General features: G+C 46.0%; 5 protein-coding genes across 9 annotated transcripts; 2 read left to right on the plus strand and 3 right to left on the minus strand.

Moving 5' to 3' along the window:
• Positions 1–1009: 1009 nt before the first annotated feature.
• On the plus strand, positions 1010–6933 carry LOC6737276. Of its 4 annotated transcripts, none has more exons than XM_039293491.1 (5): positions 1010–1452; positions 3524–3583; positions 4187–4471; positions 4610–5217; positions 5277–6933. In XM_039293491.1, exons 3-5 carry the CDS (start codon positions 4204–4206, stop codon positions 6504–6506), a joined length of 2106 nt encoding a protein of 701 aa, XP_039149425.1. In that variant the 5' UTR covers positions 1010–1452; positions 3524–3583; positions 4187–4203; the 3' UTR covers positions 6507–6933. The 4 variants fall into 4 exon arrangements, with proteins under 4 accessions (XP_039149425.1, XP_016030991.1, XP_016030992.1 ...); XM_016171102.2 differs by having other exon boundaries at positions 1010–1219; XM_016171103.2 differs by having other exon boundaries at positions 1010–1219; positions 4655–5217.
• Positions 6693–9886, minus strand: LOC27207993. Of its 2 annotated transcripts, XM_039293492.2 has the most exons (3): positions 9747–9886; positions 8637–9044; positions 6693–8584 (listed from the first exon to the last, which is right to left on the minus strand). In XM_039293492.2, exons 2-3 carry the CDS (start codon positions 9040–9042, stop codon positions 7011–7013), a joined length of 1980 nt encoding a protein of 659 aa, XP_039149426.1. In that variant the 5' UTR covers positions 9043–9044; positions 9747–9886; the 3' UTR covers positions 6693–7010. The 2 variants fall into 2 exon arrangements, with proteins under 2 accessions (XP_039149426.1, XP_044778848.1); XM_044922913.1 differs by lacking the exon at positions 9747–9886 and having other exon boundaries at positions 8637–9157.
• On the minus strand, positions 9092–9748 carry LOC6737277 (tRNA 2'-phosphotransferase 1). Its single transcript, XM_002084081.4, has one exon. It carries the CDS (start codon positions 9728–9730, stop codon positions 9092–9094), a length of 639 nt encoding a protein of 212 aa, XP_002084117.1. The 5' UTR covers positions 9731–9748.
• Positions 9887–11910, plus strand: LOC6737278 (NADPH-dependent diflavin oxidoreductase 1). The gene is made up of 2 exons (XM_016171104.3): positions 9887–10027; positions 10092–11910. Exon 2 carries the CDS (start codon positions 10095–10097, stop codon positions 11841–11843), a length of 1749 nt encoding a protein of 582 aa, XP_016030995.1. The 5' UTR covers positions 9887–10027; positions 10092–10094; the 3' UTR covers positions 11844–11910.
• On the minus strand, positions 11822–16207 carry LOC6737279 (intraflagellar transport protein 122 homolog). The gene is made up of 11 exons (XM_016169943.3): positions 15980–16207; positions 15666–15896; positions 14143–15597; positions 13599–14081; positions 13267–13541; positions 13066–13213; positions 12807–13007; positions 12626–12746; positions 12410–12566; positions 12077–12354; positions 11822–12021 (listed from the first exon to the last, which is right to left on the minus strand). The coding sequence occupies exons 1-11, from the start codon at positions 16042–16044 to the stop codon at positions 11926–11928; spliced, it is 3510 nt and encodes a 1169-aa protein (XP_016030996.1). The 5' UTR covers positions 16045–16207; the 3' UTR covers positions 11822–11925.
• Between the last annotated feature and the right edge of the window lie 34 nt (positions 16208–16241).

Consider the following 16241-nt stretch of genomic DNA (forward strand, 5'->3'; position numbering starts at 1 on the left):
TCGCATTCCGCTCGTCAGCGGCTTTCAAACTGCGCAAACTCAGTTTGTGTCAAACTGTGCGGCAGGCATTTCGCCAATAAACAGTGCATACTTTCAGGCAGCACTCGCGAATGTGCAACGCATGCCGTTTAACATTTGCACATGCACTTGAAAAAACAAAATAAATCGAAAATTCGTATCTCCTAGCTCTTCTAACTCTACGAGTAACGGGTATAATTAAATGTTTTAATTTTAAGTGTGTAGTTCGTACAGGAAGGTTTTGTTTTTGCTTAACGAAATTAATTTATTTAATGGACTAGCGTACTATTATCCTTCTTGGACAACCTAATCTAATCGGTATAATTTTAACTATTCTTATTATCTAAGTTGTTATTTACAAAGATCACATGATTAAGAGTATTAAAGAAATGGAATGTTTAGAATTCGTATCTCCTAGCTCTTCCAACTCTACGAGTAACGGGTATAATTAAATGTTTTAATTTTAAAGGTGCTCGATAAAGGCGTCCAATAGCAAACATTGAAACAGCATTATCTACCTATCAATGTTTGATTCCATTTCTGAAGAATTCAACGATTCGTAGAACAAAGGAGAACTAATTCTACAGATTAAAACTCTTATCTTAAAAGGCGCGTTTTCAAACATTGCTCCCCTGCGAAGAAAGCCACTTGTCACCAGAGAAATTAAATAAATGTGGTAAAAAGTTTGCTAAATTCGGTAAAAAACTATGCATGCCAAAAAATGTTGAAGTTTCTTCCACATTAGCTCAATACTGGGTATCTGATAGTTGAGTAATTGGACTTCTGCTATTATTTAAAGACGACAAGTTCCTTTCATTACTCTGCTCTATTTTCGAAAGGCATACGATTATATTTATGCTCATTAAACCAGCCTATTGATTTTGTTCAGTGTATGGCCTGCTGGTGCTGCTGTTGCGCGTTGTTGTAGTTGCCAGTGGCGGCTGCCTCATGTTGTTCTTGCTGCTGCCACCCAGGGAGGGTGTAAAAAATCTCACGTCGGCAACGGTTCGTCATTCGTCGTGGGTCTCCGCTCGCTGGCAGTCGCACATCCGCTCAGTTGTATCGCGTTATCCGTTCCGCCAGCAAGGACCTCAGTCGCAATCGCGCACAGTGCCGAGTTCGTTCGTTTGCAATCAGACTGCAAATATTTGTACATTTGCTGCAATCAATGGGGATGTACATATGGCGGCGACTGATAAATGTGAGTGTGTGAACATGAGAGTGGCCCAAATCTGGGATGAATCCTTGCCCAGGCTGTTCGGAAAAGTTCGCCATTTGCGCGCGAGTGTGTGTATCCGTGTGCGTCCCTGTTTTGTATCTGTGTATCTGTAAGCTTTGTATCCGTATCTGTAGGCAGTGTGCTCGACGAAAAACGATTGCAATTTTACGCTGACGCTGCAGCAGAAGCAGTTCGCTTCAATGGAACTTGACATAGTATGCCACCCAGTCCACGCCCACTTCCATACCCCTTTTTGAGTTGTATATACATGTGCGTTGTATTGCATTGCATGTGTTATTTTTACCACCGCAAAGTGTCCTCGACACACTCACACATTCGCCGCGTGTCCTGCAGCGTATCCGGATCCCACAGCACGCCGTTCGCCCTTCACCCCGTTCGCCCATGCAGCCATAGCTTCATTATTATTATTTCTATATAGTATTGCCCCTTTGAATGGCTGCCCCAAGTGCATTTGCCATTAAAATGCAATGCATTATCTAGATGCATGGCAACTCGTGAAAAGCCACGCCAAACTAATGTCGTTTTTAAATGTCAGACTTGTCGCTGCTTCGCTAATTTTTAAAAATGATTGTTCAAGCCGAACTTTCGATTCAATTAGATGAAATCCGCTAAATACAGCAAACGCCCCAGTCGAAGAAGTTGTAAAATGGGGCATAATCGACATTTGATAGCTGGCAAAATACAAACAAAATGCAGTCCAAATCTAATAATATGAATAGTTTTTGAAACGACTTGTTATCGCCCTTCCTGTCATTCAAGAAAATTCCCTAAGCACTTATCATGGTTTGAAATAGGGGCAAAACTGGCTTTATTTAACACAGAACCCATATCTGCAAACCCACACTATTTGGAACTTGCTACATATGAGTGCCCTTATCTCAGAACTCGGAATTCTAACATTCAAAAATTATATTAATTTTATACTGATGGCTTGAAAAGTATGTAGCAGGAAGGATAAAGTATATTTATTCTTGATTGGGACCCATCTGTTAAGTTATTAAATCTAAAATCAAGAGTTTTCAAGTTAAAAAAAAGAGAGAAAAATTATAAGAAATAACATTGTAAAATTAAAAATAATTCCTTAGCTGCAATCATTTGCCTAGTGCCGAACTACACCTGGTCTTCCAGTGCTGGGCATGAATATCGCATAATTATATTTAGACAGCTATGAAAACGTGTCATGGATTAACACAACAAAATATCTGATCAATGTGTTTGCCACATGAGAAAATGCAAAAAAGTGAAAACTAATGATCGTAGTCGTTCCGAGTCGTGATCGATGAAATAATCGCGGCACTGGCGAAGGCGAATCACAGATCCATCATGTGGCATCATCAGCTCTATTTCCCCATTTCGGGCTCCCAGACCCCGCAAAGATCCCCCGAGACCACCCCCAACCAGATACCCATTAACCCACCACCATACCCAAACCTATTTCTGTGCTTGGGCAACAGTCGCATTCGCGATTCCGTCGTCATAGTGCTCGGACCGCTGGCGAAAGATTAGCAGATTGGCAGAACGATGTACTTGGCGCTTAGCAGACGTTGCATTTCCATTAATTGAATTCGCAGGCCGCCACCCCTTTTCGCACCCCCCAAAATGCGCCCATCCAAGGTTGGCAAACAACATGTTATTTATATGCTTGTTGGCTGGCAAAAAAACAAAACAAAACAAACATTTAAGAAGGACAGAGTGGTTTAAAAGTTTTGAATGTTTTGAATAGGAAAGTGTATTTAAGTGCGATACTCGTATTTAAACGTTTATTGAACCGGAAATCTGCACGTGTATTATAAACAATAAACAAAAATGTAAACTAGTGCAAATCGTTGAAAAACAAACAATGTGTGAATATACATCTATAATCCCTTAATACACAAACAAGTACCTAATATCTATAAATAAATGCAACTAAATCCCTAATGAACTCAAACTATATATATATTATACAACTGAAAGCTATTGAAAACGAAAAATCAAAAGATTATTTACTCTGGAGAGTAACTACAAAAAAAATAAATTTATAAATCAGCTTTGAAATGCAAAGTTCCGGAATTCGCCAATTATAAACTCATCAGCAGTATCATATTCTTTTTTTTTTGCAAGCTTTGCAAAAAGAAATATACACATAATTTATTCATTGTTTACAGGGAAAATGTATGCGACACTGAAAACTGACCTTTGTAATAAGTGGAAAATGAGTTTTCCAGCTAACGAAAAAATTTGCATCCGTCAGCTACTTACATATGCATTGTACTTCAATTTCAGTTGCGAAAACGACAATAATACGCCAATGAATCTAAAATCACTGCAATAATCATAAAAAAGGTATGTGTCAATCAAAAGTTTTTAATTAGTTGTCGCGAATTCTTAACTTATGTAAATACATAAGTCTTTCTTACTTAGCTTACAAAATACAAGTTCATTTGTTGTTTTACTAGTAGAGTAAAGGGTATGCTAGACTTGTTGAACAGAATGTAACAGGAAACGCAACTGTTACTCACACACATTTGAATATTGTTTTGATTTTGTATACTCGCTTTTCTACTTGCATTTGTATGTAACTAATCTCTCTATCGCTTCACCATCTGCGTAATGGGTATCTTATAGCCGCAACACTCGACTTTAGCGTTATCTATTGCTCACTTTGCTTTCAACATGTGTATTTTTAATTATAATTAGCGTGACTTTCTGCAAATGCAGCGAAAGTTTTTACGATCAGCTGTTTTCTTTAACGATTTTAAACCCAAATAATAACATTTCTTTAGAATAAAAATGTGCATAAAATAAATTTGAGCAGCAGTCTTTTGAACAAAAGTAATTTAGGTAATTTACGTTCACTTAAATGTAGCTCGAGTTAAATTTTAAGTTTGCCAATAAAGTCAGTCGGTTTGATTTAAACTAAGTGATTTGATTTATGATTATGCATAGACGAGAGCCTAAATGACATGGCAGAGAAACGCCTATTGCTGGATCCATCCAACTCAGAGTCGGAGGAGCCGGAAGTACACATGACCCGACGGGCAGGAGGAGTGCTCCATGCCATCCAGCACCGACCACTTCCGGTGAGCAGGAAATCGGTGCTCGGACTGCTGGTCTCCTTCACGTTCTGCTACTTTCTGATCGGCAGGACCGGTTGGGTGAATGTCCTCGATCTGGATGTCCTGCGCTCGGATAACTACGTCACGGTGCAGCATCAATCGACGGTGATGGATGGTGAGTTCACCGATGGAATGAGCACATAGTTATTTTATTCTTTTTGCATTGGTTTCTATATTTTGCATGCCAGTAATTATGATTTGGGTATTCCCTTTTTGTTTTTCCCACCTTATGTTTGTGCTTGCACCCGTCCAGTTGAACGTGAGCCCATTACTGAGACCATTCCATCTGTTCCGAAAGGCTTCCTTGTGTACAGCAACTCCTGCCGCATCATGGAGGTGGATCCCTACAAGAACGAGGTGATGCGGCACTTCAAGCGCATCAAATACAAGTCCTGCCAGAAGTTGCCGCCCCTGACGCAGGTGAAATTCGAGGCGAAGTCCCAAAAGTACCTGCTCAGCATCGATGGAGCTGCCTTCGGTCGCTACGCGGTGGGCAAGCAGCTCCACTGCTGCTACATGGCGGTGCAGCGGGTGGACGAGATGAAGGTCAAGTACACCAAGTGTCAAACCTTCAAGGGGAGCATGCTGCTGCCCGATTCCGCCGAGAGCATCATCGTTAAGTGCGATTCAGGTGGCCGTCAGATCTATATCAATGGCCATGCGATGGTTCCCGTCAAGGAGGTAGTGCAGCAACGATTACGAATGGCGTCCGAGGCCGACGCCAAGGGCTATCAGAGACCGCCGAGCGTCTTGATGCTCGGCATCGATAGCATCTCCCGTGTTAATCTTATCAGAGCCATGCCCAAAACGGCTCAGTATCTCTACGACAATGGATGGTTCGAACTGGCGGGCTATAATAAGGTGAGACTGGTACATGATATGGAAAGACTTGTGATTTCTTATCCACATCCTGTCCCCAGGTGGACGACAATACATTTCCAAATATCATGGCTGTGGTCACCGGCTACAATCTGCCCAATGCCATGCACGCGTGCTCGCCATTCGTGGTTGGTGGCCTGGACAAGTGCGACTACATCTGGAAGCAGTACCAGCAGAGGGGCTACGTGACCGCCTACGCGGAGGATGCCGTCAAGATCAATACTTTCAATTACCTGAAGAAGGGCTTCAAGAATCCGCCGGCGGACTACTACTTGAGGCCATATCTCTCCGCCGCCGAATCGCAGCTGGATCACACGACGGTCAATGGTCTGGTGCACTGCCTCGGCTATCTGACGGCGGCGGAGCATGTGTACGACTATGGGCTGGAGTTCACCAGGAGGTTCCTTAACGAGACGTACTTTGGGTTTTTCTGGACCAACACGCACAGCCACAGTGACATTTCGCAGACCAGCAGCATGGACAGCTATATGGAGGAGTATCTGCGGAAGCTGGTGCGCCAGGGCACCATGGAGAACACGGTGGTGGTGTTCTTCAGCGATCATGGCATGCGGTTCGGACCGACGAGGGCCACCTGGTCGGGTCACTTGGAGGAACGCCTGCCGGCCATCTTTATTTGGTTACCCCAACACCTGCGTCGCTCACATCCAGAATTTGTGCGTAGCCTCCAGCTGAACAGGAATCGCCTGACCACGCCCTACGACCTCCACCTGACCATGAAGCACATACTGGCCATGTCTGGGCGCGCCGAAATGGAGTCGTTGGGTCCGGCACCCGATTGCCCGCAATGCCAGAGTTTACTGACCCCCGTTTCGCCGCTAAGGAGTTGCTCCGACGTGGGCATCGCGGATCACTGGTGCACCTGCTGGGAATACGACACCATCTCGAGCACCTCGAAGGAGTCGCGGATGCTCGGCAAGCGTGTGGTCAGCTATCTCAACAACTATGTGGCCGAGTTCCGAAACGGCACCTTCGCCAAGCTTTGTGCCCCTCTCTCCCTGCACAGCATCAAATCCGCGTTCCGGGCGCATCACAACGCCCTCGATCCGGACGAGGTGCACACCTATCGACTGATCTTCGTCACGTCGCCCAATAAGGGCCAGTATGAAGCCACGGTGCGACACAATCACACGGATGACTCCGTAAAGGTGACCGGATCGGTGAGCCGATTGAATGTCTATAGCGGAGAGGCGGATTGCATGAATGATTTCGCTGCCAAAAAATATTGTTATTGCCGAAAGAAGAAGGGATAGATATATCAGGATTATAACTAAGGCTAGTGCCCAAGTGCCGTTACTCAGATTACGATCTAAAAGTACAATTAACTTAATACTATACAATAGAAATTCTTCCTCTCTCTATGCCCAAAAGTATCTGGATTAGCCCAGTAAAAAGTATACTCAAAATTTAGCTCCCTACGCTTCAAAGACTTTTGTGAATACTTTACACAATTATAACTTCTTTAATATTCTTCGGGACTTTCAGACACCCTTGTAAATGATTTAAATATACTTTGTTTGTTGCCCTTGTAAATAATTTCTCCCTGCTCCAAGAGACTTTTGCCAAGAAATAGTTTAGTCAACTTTACATATGATTAGTCGTTACACTTATAATTTAAGGTATTAGTTTAGTCTATAGTGATATTGTAAATTCAAATAAATTTATGTATGTAAAGTGTAAGTCATTAAGGTGTGTTTTCAATTTGGCATTGAATTCGAAAAGTATGTAAATAAACCATATTAGACATGGTTATATTGTCAGATTTGGTCGGACGTGGCGCAAAACTTCCAGGTGCTGGCCTTCTCTTTGAAACTATAGTTGCCCAAGAGATTCTTAAACGCTTTAAAAAGCCTTGTCAGCGGACTATTGCGCTGCAGTCCGAGATCATCTCCTTGAAGAGGCTGCACATCCAGGCGCAACTCCTTGTAATCCTCGCTGGCCTGCAGCGAGAAATAGCCGCGCAAATTGACTGCGTACTGCGGATTTCCCATTCTCGTCTTCGTAAACTCAATCGTCTGCTGCAACTGGTGGGCGAAGAAAGATTGACCGGCGCCACGCTGGAAAGTGCGTCCTGTCCAAGTGTCGTAAGAAATGCTGATTAGCCACTTGTAGTGTTTCGGCTCCTCCGATTCCTTAAGTTCAACTTTCAAAGCATACAGTTGGGTTAGCACATCCTTAATGGTGTCCACATAGCAGACCAACCAGTAGTAGTATATGCCCTGACCATTCTCTGTTTTGTTGGCCAGCACAACGGAGCGCAGACATTTGAGATCGTTTGTGGTGGGCGTGATGACGTGGGATCGCTCTAAGAGCGGTGCTCTATACACTCCGACTTCGCCGACTTTTGTTTCTTGTGTTTTTTCGACGACTGGCGGTTGCCCATCGACGTTTTCCATTTTTTGTTGCTTTCGCGGAATAGCCTTCTCTGATCTTTTGTCTGCCACTATTTTGTCGGCTACTAACTTATCCGCCAGGCCAAATAATAGGTAGTCGTATAGCTTCTCTGGTTGCGAAGTTAGTTCCTGATCGCTGCATGCTTGAGCAGCCAGGACAAGGCATTGTCTGAAGTAAAATAAATTTGAAATGGACACTGATTTGGCCACGTTGCGGTTCAGCTCGAAGGGATCCTGCACGCACATGGCTCTATCCAGCTGGAAAGCGTCTGGCGGCGCACCTGTTGCATCATGCACGAGCTTCTGTTGCTCATCGTACTCGGGAAATCCTCCCGGTATGCCCAGTGTTGTCTCCTTGTCCACACAGCCGCCCAGAAACGGACTCAATAAACTTTTGTCAAAGTTGACAGTGCTGTAGTATATGAAGAAGTTTTTAAGTAAATCCAGCGTGGTGAGCCGTTCTGTAATCGGCGGCGTTAGGTCCAGGCTGTAGGCAAAGTTAACGCCCGACAAAATAACCGGTTGACAGAGTGACTGGAGCTGTTTGATGGATGGAACTATTCGATTCACTTGCAAGTTTACGATGATCAAGGATATTAAGCAATAGCTTGTCATGCCGCCATGGCTAATCAATTTTAGCTTCTTGGCCCAGATTTTCAAAAACATGCTGAGCTCGCGTATCCGCTCATTGCGAAGCATCAGTTCGCCCACAAATCGGGAGTTATATGTGCCATTCGGCTTTGACATATTGATGTCTATGTTGAGTCCTGTGAGCTGATGCTTACATCTAATGATGGGCACGCTGGCATGACGAATGGTGAAGACATCCGCAAAGCATTTGGATCTGCGTAAAAAGTGTGTGGTCTTGTTGTATAGCTGCTTATGGAACAATGGTGGCTGGTTGCCGTTGGGCTCCAGAAACAAATCGATGTCGCTCTCTGAGGAAAAGGATTCGGATTATGTGCTTTTCTTGTACTGATGATCACTTACCCTTCAATGCTAAACCAGTAACCAGTGAACCAAAGGGGAACACCCTAACCTTGCCCTTCATCTCCTTCTCTATGCAGTTGCGGACGTGCCCGAAGCAGGTTTTCATCTTTTCGAGATCAATAGCAAAGAAATTCAATACGGTGTGCAAGTGCCCGCCGGGCTTGGACTTTTCGAGAGCCTCCTGCAGCTCATGGCGTTCGGATTGGCTTTGTGCGCTGTTAAATATCTTGGTTATGGCGTTCAATCGCTGTCGCAGTTGCTTCTGGGGCTTGCTGGCATGCTTGAGCAGCTCGTGGGCAAGGCAATCCTGCATACTCTGGAAGGGGGCAGCGCATACCATGCAAAGCACAAGATTACCGTCACCATCCCCAGGCGGAGAAGTTGATTCCGAGGCAGAGGCCGGCATTTCTGCAAAAATCCGTCTTAATTACTGCTTACGACTAGGTTTATTCTATTCAATAACAATGTTCAATATGTAAGGGTTGCCCCGTTTTCCTGTCCACTACACGCTGGAAGTAGGAAGTATGTATGAAGCCTTCGATTCCCGGACAGAGCAGTACATTATTGCTGGATCGATAGATGGGTATGCCGTCCGCCAGCACCTTTTCCACGTTTAGATATATCAAAATCTGGCAATCGCTGCGGAATCCACTCAGAGTGGAATTGCTCTCATCGCTGCATGCAAAGTGCACATGGTTGCGGTTCATCCTACTTAGGCCTTGGCTCCTAATTGCCTCCCAATGTCTGTAATAGGTGCCATGAACTGCCAGAGGTACCTGGCTGACATGGGTAATACTTTCGAGACCGCCAGCTTCTCCTTCCACCACCGCCAATGAGTGTCCCTGATTGGCGCGAATCTCGTGGACTCCGAGTTCTGGATTCCAGCGAAGAGTATATCGTTGCTTGGCATCCGTGGCGGCAATCTCCTTCAGTTTGTCCAAGGTAAAACACATGTAGCGCGGGTGCTTCTGCAAATCGGGGACGCTAACGAATCCATCCGCACGGATGGTGATTCCCTCCGTTTTCGCACCGTGCCGCAACAGCCAGGATAACTTTTTGCTCAGCTGTGAATTGATTTGCTGCTTCGAGGCCATTGCATGCGAAACTTACTTTTATTTACGCAAAACAATGCAATATGTTTAATAGCGTTTCTATTAGAGGTGGCGATACATCCACATTTAAGACTATCGATGTTTTTAGGCTCATCACTATTCGAATAACAAGAAGAAGAGCTACAACAACGTTAATAGAATTTGTTCAATTTCAATTATTTCGGTATTTTGGCACCCGTAATTTCTATTACATTACACAAGTGCGACATCTGGCGGCAAAGCTTGGTAGGGCTAACAGCGTGCTGTTAAGTTTAAGCACCAGGCTGTTATGCGCAAATTGTAACATATGATAGATCATAAATACGGTAATCAGTAAATTTTATTCAAAAATTCTAAATTGTAGAAAATGCGGCTGCTAGTGCTCTACGGGAGTCAAACCGGCACCGCCCAGGATGTGGCGGAACAGATCTGGCGGGAGTCGCATCAGCTGGGCTTCCAAGGACCCGTGCTGCCTTTCGACGAGTACGATATGACCAAACTTATTGAGGAGCGCCTCGTGGTCTTTGTGGTGGCCACTACGGGTGACGGAGTGGAGCCGGACAACATGAAGCTGGCCTGGCGATTTCTTCTGAAGCGCAGCTTACCCGCCCAATCCTTGCAAGGCATGCAGTTCGCGTGCCTTGGACTCGGGGACTCAAGCTATCCGAAGTTTAACTATGCCGCCAAGAAACTGAGCAAGAGACTACAGAATCTGGGAGCCAGTTCCGTGTGTCCAGTGGGTCTGTGTGATGATCAGCATGACTACGGGCATTTGGGTGTATCCCTTAGCTGGACAAAGGATTTGTGGACAGCTCTGAAGGGCATCTCCGGTCTTGACGAAAGTAAACTTAGCAACAGCCACCAAACTATTATAAAGTGGTCAGTAAAGGAGCTGCCTACGGATTCCCAAATTGCTCCGATGGACAATCTGCTCTGGAGCCAAAAACAAACTGCCCACTCTTTCAAAATTCTTGATAACCAAAGAACAACGGCGGTGGATCACTTTCAGGATGTACGCTTCCTAAGGCTGCAATGTCAGGCAGAAGATCTTGACTGGGAACCCGGCGATGTTCTCGATGTTCAGCCGCAAAACAGCGATGATGCTGTCCAAACATTCTTCGACCTTGTCCGCGAACACAACCTGAACTTCGATGAGAGCACTGTAGTGGAGGTATCCAGCGCCCATCGGGATATGCCCCTTCCCATAGCCTATTCCAATCCCTTAAGTCTCCTCCAGGCCGCCAAATTCGTTTGGGACTTGAGTGCTAAGCCACGGCAACGTTTCCTCGAGGTACTAGCACAGAATTGCGGCGATGAAATGGAAAAGGAAAAGCTGCTCGAATTCTCCTCCGCGGAGGGAATCGATGACTTAGTGGCTTATGTGAACAGGCCGCGTCGTAATCTTTTGGAGGTTCTGGAGGATTTCCGGCACGCCACCTCTAGCTTAACTCTGCAACAGCTCTTTGAGATGATGCCACTGATCCAGCCACGCAGTTTTTCCATTGCCTCTGATGTTTCCGCCTTAAGTTTGGACTTGCTGGTGGCCGTTGTGGAGTATAAAACCATAATGCATACTTTACGTCTAGGTTTATGCTCCAACTGGCTGAAGACTTTGAAATCGGGCACGGAGTTGAGGGGAGTTGTCAAGAGAGGAACCATGGTGTGGCCGAAGGACTTAAGTACACCACTTATAATGGTAGGACCTGGAACAGGCATCGCTCCATTCCGTAGCATTATCCAAAACCGATTATATGCTCAATCAAAAGGTGCCACCATTGGTCCCTTGGTTGTTTTCTTTGGCTGTCGGAACAAGGCTGCCGACTTCCACTTTGGAAATGACTTCTCCACCTGGACCGATGCGAAACAGGTAGAGGCCCATACTGCCTTCTCGAGGGATCAGGATCAGAAGGTCTATGTCCAGAATTTAATCGCCAAGAATGCTGCCCATCTGGCGAGGCTTATAAAAGACCTGAATGCCTATATCTACGTGGCTGGCAACTCCAATAATATGCCAAAGTCTGTCAAAGAGGCCTTTATCGAGATACTAAATGGCGATGCCGATTACGTGGAACTAATGATAAAGCAGCGACGATATCAAGAGGAAACCTGGGCGTAACACCGTATTTATTTGCGTTTAGTTCCTATTTGTACAGTTTTGGACGGAAATTATATATTTTCACACACTTCTTATATCAATTTCAAAAGTCTTCCATCAGCTTTTCGGAGGATGTGTGACAAAAGGGGCAGTGGCCTTTTTGCAGCACTTGCAGCTCAAAGTCCTCCGCATAGAACAGCTAAAAAGGGTTACTAATTATACGAAATGGAATGATGGGTTTTGGTTAACCTTACCAGCAGACATTGAGGACAATAGGTAACCTGAAGATCGGGTAATATATTACGATAATACACATTCCGCACATTCTTTCCCCTCCGTTTAAGAATCAGCACATGATTGGGATCTATGGCACGCAGGCCATTGCGATCCAAGCTCAACGGCAATGCACTGGCCACATCCTCGTTGAATGGATCCGAATCCTCGGCGTGCTTAGCAGGAGCCAGCAGCAAGCGCTCCGCCTCGGCATCAGATATGTCCACTTCTGGATAAAATTGTACTAGGGGTAGAATTTCTAAAAAGAGACATCATATTAGCAGATATCAAAGCTAATAGATAAAATTCCATACCGAAGGAAACGAAAGAGAAAATATAATCCTGCCGGCAAGTGGGACAGCAATTGCTATTCAAATGTTGACTGTAGTTGGAGCACTTGTAACAAAGTGGCAAAAGCTCCTCCGGATCGTTGAAGCCACTTTTGCAAGCCTTGCTATTTAGGAAATTTAGCTGAAAAGACACTTTATAAGCATATCACTTGGATGGTTATTAATGTTTTGACTGCTCACATCAATCTGCTCTTGGACTCCAGCTGGTGGCTTTAAAGACTGCAGTCTCTTGTTAATAAGAAGGCACAACTTGTTGGCCTGCAAATACTTAGCTTGCTTGGCCAGCGTGAAGAGAACCGAACTGGAAGATAGGATCTCATTCATCCACATTCTACTTTTGCGATTTAAGCTGTTAACTTACAACATGCTGACACCTTTGGGGACACCTTTGTGCTCCACTTCGTTTAGTATAAAGCGGCTTACGTTAAATAGGCTAACTGGGGAATGCGTGGTGAAGGGTTCTTTCATATAAGAGTATATGACACTGTAGGCATAATACACCTTGGCAACACGTAAATGATTTTTGTACTCCGTAAGGTGGTGATCAACAGGATTTTGTTCTCTATAAAGTACAAGTTTTATAAATTAAACAAATTTGCTGAACGAAATATTTTACGTACTCCTTGGCGTGATATACATCTAAATGTTGCTTAGCCAGCAGCCAATAAAAGTAGCTCGCATCCAGGTAGCGCTCCTCGCCGATGGCCGTATTGCTTAGTTGCTTGAGCAAACGATTGGCTTCCTTGGTGCGTCCTGCCTTTATGTAGGCTGAAAAATACAACTTTTATATTAAATAAACCAAACAAAAGTGAAGAACTCACCCTGATGCGCCTCTATAAACTGATCCGTTTCGGCCAGCCATTGCCCATGCTGGTAGTGCACTGTGGGCAGGAGTTCCGGCAGCGATTCCGCCAAACGGAAAGCCTCCGGCCAGTCGCGTACCTCGATGTGCAGTTGCACCACTTGGGCTTCATCGCCCAGCTTCTTGAAAATCTCAGCAGCCAGGGGAAGAGCTCTGAGGGTCTTTAGATTCTGGGCCACCGATTCCAGGGCATCGCGCTCCGTAAGACTCAGTCGTCGTCCGATATCGTAAAGCCTAAAAGAAGTTACGTTTATAAAAAACGATATGTGTACATTTTCTTGATTTACTTACACATCGGCCCATCCTTGCTCTGCAACAATATCAATTGCCTTCTGATTCTCGCCAGCTGAGAGCAATAGTTCCGCAGCAGCTCGTGGCTCCTTCACCGAATAGGCCCATTCCGCTCGCTTTCGTACCAGTTCCTTCTTCTCCTGTTCAGTACCGTCCTTGATATACTCCTGGGCCAAATCGAACATGCGTAGATCTGTGTACATTTCAAGTGCTCTTGACGACTGGCCGCATTTGAGAAATAGACGAGCTGCCTCCTTGAACTTGCCGGCAAAGGCGCAGTTCTCTGCGAGAAGCACCTCCTTAGGAACCGCCGATCGCTGTTGCTGATCTCGTAGCTCGCCGATGAGCTTGAGCCACGGAAGGTTCCTCACTTTGACGTAGGCATCGCGAGCGATATTGATGTGCAGTGCCTCCAAAGCGGATTGAGCTAATCCCTCCCAGTCGCTGGTGGTCACGCCCAGGCATGCGACCTGGTAGGCTTCGCTGAAATAAAATATAACATCTTTTATTAGGAGATCCCAAGCAGAATTGGAATAGGTCTTACTCAAACAATCCAGCTTCGATGAACTGCCACATGGTGGAACCAAGAGCCAAAGGCGTATTGTGCATAATATTTCCGCGCAGGCAGAAGGCAGTGGCTCCGCAAAGGCCCACCACCACGCCATGCATGTTCTGTGGTGCCCTCGGCGGCAGATTCCCCACCCGAACGCTCAATCCGCCTGTTGTGTGGGTATAGCAGAGCATCGAATCCAGGTGCGTGTTCCAAGTGACGCTGTTTACACCCGTATCCTGGTACAGAATTGTATCGTTGATTATGTCCCGCACAACCAGGCGACCCACATCGTCCACAACTGCGATCTTGCTTCGTTTCGAATTGATATCCAGGCAGCGAACCGCAGACACAGCAGTGGTGATGAGCAGCGGTAGTGAGTTGTTGAGAAAGATTCGGAACACTTGGCCGTTTTTCAAGCCCACCATTAGCCCTTCTCTTCCCACAGGGCCACCGGTAACTTTGATGTATCGTATGAACGAGTCCATAATCCATTCTCGCTGCAGGACACCCATGAAATCCAGACATTGGAGACGCTTCTCCTGGCACAGGACAATGTGACGGCCGCAAACCACTAGCAAGCTGCAGTCGAACTTCTGCTGGATCTTCTCGCGCACTTTATAGTGCATGGGTTGATCCTCTCCAGAGCTCAGCTCATAGAGAACCACACGTTCCGGCAACTGAACCGCCAGTCGATTCCGATAGATGGCTATTTTCTGAACCAAATCTCGACACTTGATGCGCACCTTTTGGCCAGAGATCAGGTGTTGAATGATCACGTCGCACATGTTTTCCCGGAAGGCATAGCGCTCGCGGTATAGGGCGTGCACGGTACTAGACGCAATGTTGAAGCAGGCCAGGGTTCCATCTTGACAGCCAATGGTGTACGATTGGCCATTTGGATGTAGGGCGACTGTCCAGATCCAGGTGTCAAAGGTATCGCCCAGCGTACCCAGCCGAATGCCTTCCCTGGTGAAGAAGTGCAGACCTCCGGTGCAGCCGCCCACCAGGCAGAACTCCCCATTGGGAAAGTACTGCAGGCACAAGGGATCAAAGCCCAGGGTTCGCTCCTTGCCTATCATCTGGCCGCTCAGAGTGTGAAAGGATAGCGTTTGGCTCCAGTCCACCACACCAATGGTGTCCACACTGCCAGGGCCGCTGGCCGGACAACATTGGACACTGAAGACGTTGCTGTTGGGCCCACCAGGCCGATCGATTCTTCCCTTCTCCTCGCCCAACTTGTTCCTAATGGATATGGTGCCATTGGCCAGGCCCAGGATGAGGTACTGTCCATCATTGGTCCACGAGCAGCCATTGACACGCGCGGATATCTTGTACTTCTGCACCGCCTTCTGATCGGCCGACCAAAAGGCAAAATCCGACAAGGAGCACGAAGCCAGGTGGTGCGAAACAGGATTGAAGCTCATGCACTGTATGGAGTCACCGTGCCTATGAATGAAATTATATTTAATCACTACGATAAACTGGAATTTATTGCAAGTATGCTGGCGACTCACGAATACTTGAGCAGTCCCTCTAGCTGCGGTGACCACACGATGACCATTTTGTCGGAGGCTCCGCTGGCGAATCGTTTGCCATCCCGCGAGTAGGCCACACAATTGACCGTGTCCTTGTGCGCCTTTAAGGTGTTCAGCAAGGAGCCATCGTTTGGATCGTAGATGAGCAACCGATCCCCCGCAGCCACCACCAATTGGCTGCCATCGGGTGCGTAGCACACATTGTGGACACTGGAAAATTGGGTTTTCCGATTACCGTTATGGCGTTATAGCGAGCAACAGGTTGCTGTTTTCCACGAATGAGAAAGTTTTACCTGATCTCGTTGTCTTTGCTATTGGGGAACTCAATGCGTTCCAGCCACTTGAGAACGCCCCTCATTGTTGCAGAAGTCGAATTGGCTAATCCTGCATAGTTGGTAGAAATTCCTAAATGCAGGTGCGTTGTTTACACACGGATTCCATGGCAACCAACCACAACAAAAGTTGGCGTCTTGGCTGGAGATGGCAGTTTGGCGGGTTTTTCCGTTAGTTTTGGCTTTTAAAGCTAGGACTTGATTAGTAAACTAGTAGTAAAAT

Source organism: Drosophila simulans, chromosome 3L (assembly GCF_016746395.2).
Source record: "Drosophila simulans strain w501 chromosome 3L, Prin_Dsim_3.1, whole genome shotgun sequence".
Lineage (NCBI taxonomy): Eukaryota > Metazoa > Arthropoda > Insecta > Diptera > Drosophilidae > Drosophila > Drosophila simulans.

Bases quoted from the DNA above. Each gene is read 5' to 3' on its own strand.
- LOC6737276 (XM_039293491.1), top strand. From the start codon at position 4,204: ATGGCAGAGAAACGCCTATTGCTGGATCCATCCAACTCAGAGTCGGAG. The intron at 4,472-4,609 runs GTGAGTTCACCG...GCACCCGTCCAG, and splicing joins TCAATCGACGGTGATGGATG to TTGAACGTGAGCCCATTACT. The intron at 5,218-5,276 runs GTGAGACTGGTA...TCCTGTCCCCAG, and splicing joins AACTGGCGGGCTATAATAAG to GTGGACGACAATACATTTCC.
- LOC6737278 (XM_016171104.3), top strand. From the start codon at position 10,095: ATGCGGCTGCTAGTGCTCTACGGGAGTCAAACCGGCACCGCCCAGGAT.
- LOC6737279 (XM_016169943.3), bottom strand. From the start codon at position 16,044: ATGAGGGGCGTTCTCAAGTGGCTGGAACGCATTGAGTTCCCCAATAGC. The intron at 12,567-12,625 runs GTGAGCAGTCAA...GTGTCTTTTCAG, and splicing joins GAGTCCAAGAGCAGATTGAT to CTAAATTTCCTAAATAGCAA. The intron at 12,355-12,409 runs GTATGGAATTTT...GTCTCTTTTTAG, and splicing joins TTTCTCTTTCGTTTCCTTCG to AAATTCTACCCCTAGTACAA.
- LOC6737277 (XM_002084081.4), bottom strand. From the start codon at position 9,730: ATGGCCTCGAAGCAGCAAATCAATTCACAGCTGAGCAAAAAGTTATCC.
- LOC27207993 (XM_039293492.2), bottom strand. From the start codon at position 9,042: ATGCCGGCCTCTGCCTCGGAATCAACTTCTCCGCCTGGGGATGGTGAC. The intron at 8,585-8,636 runs GTAAGTGATCAT...CCTTTTCCTCAG, and splicing joins TACTGGTTTAGCATTGAAGG to AGAGCGACATCGATTTGTTT.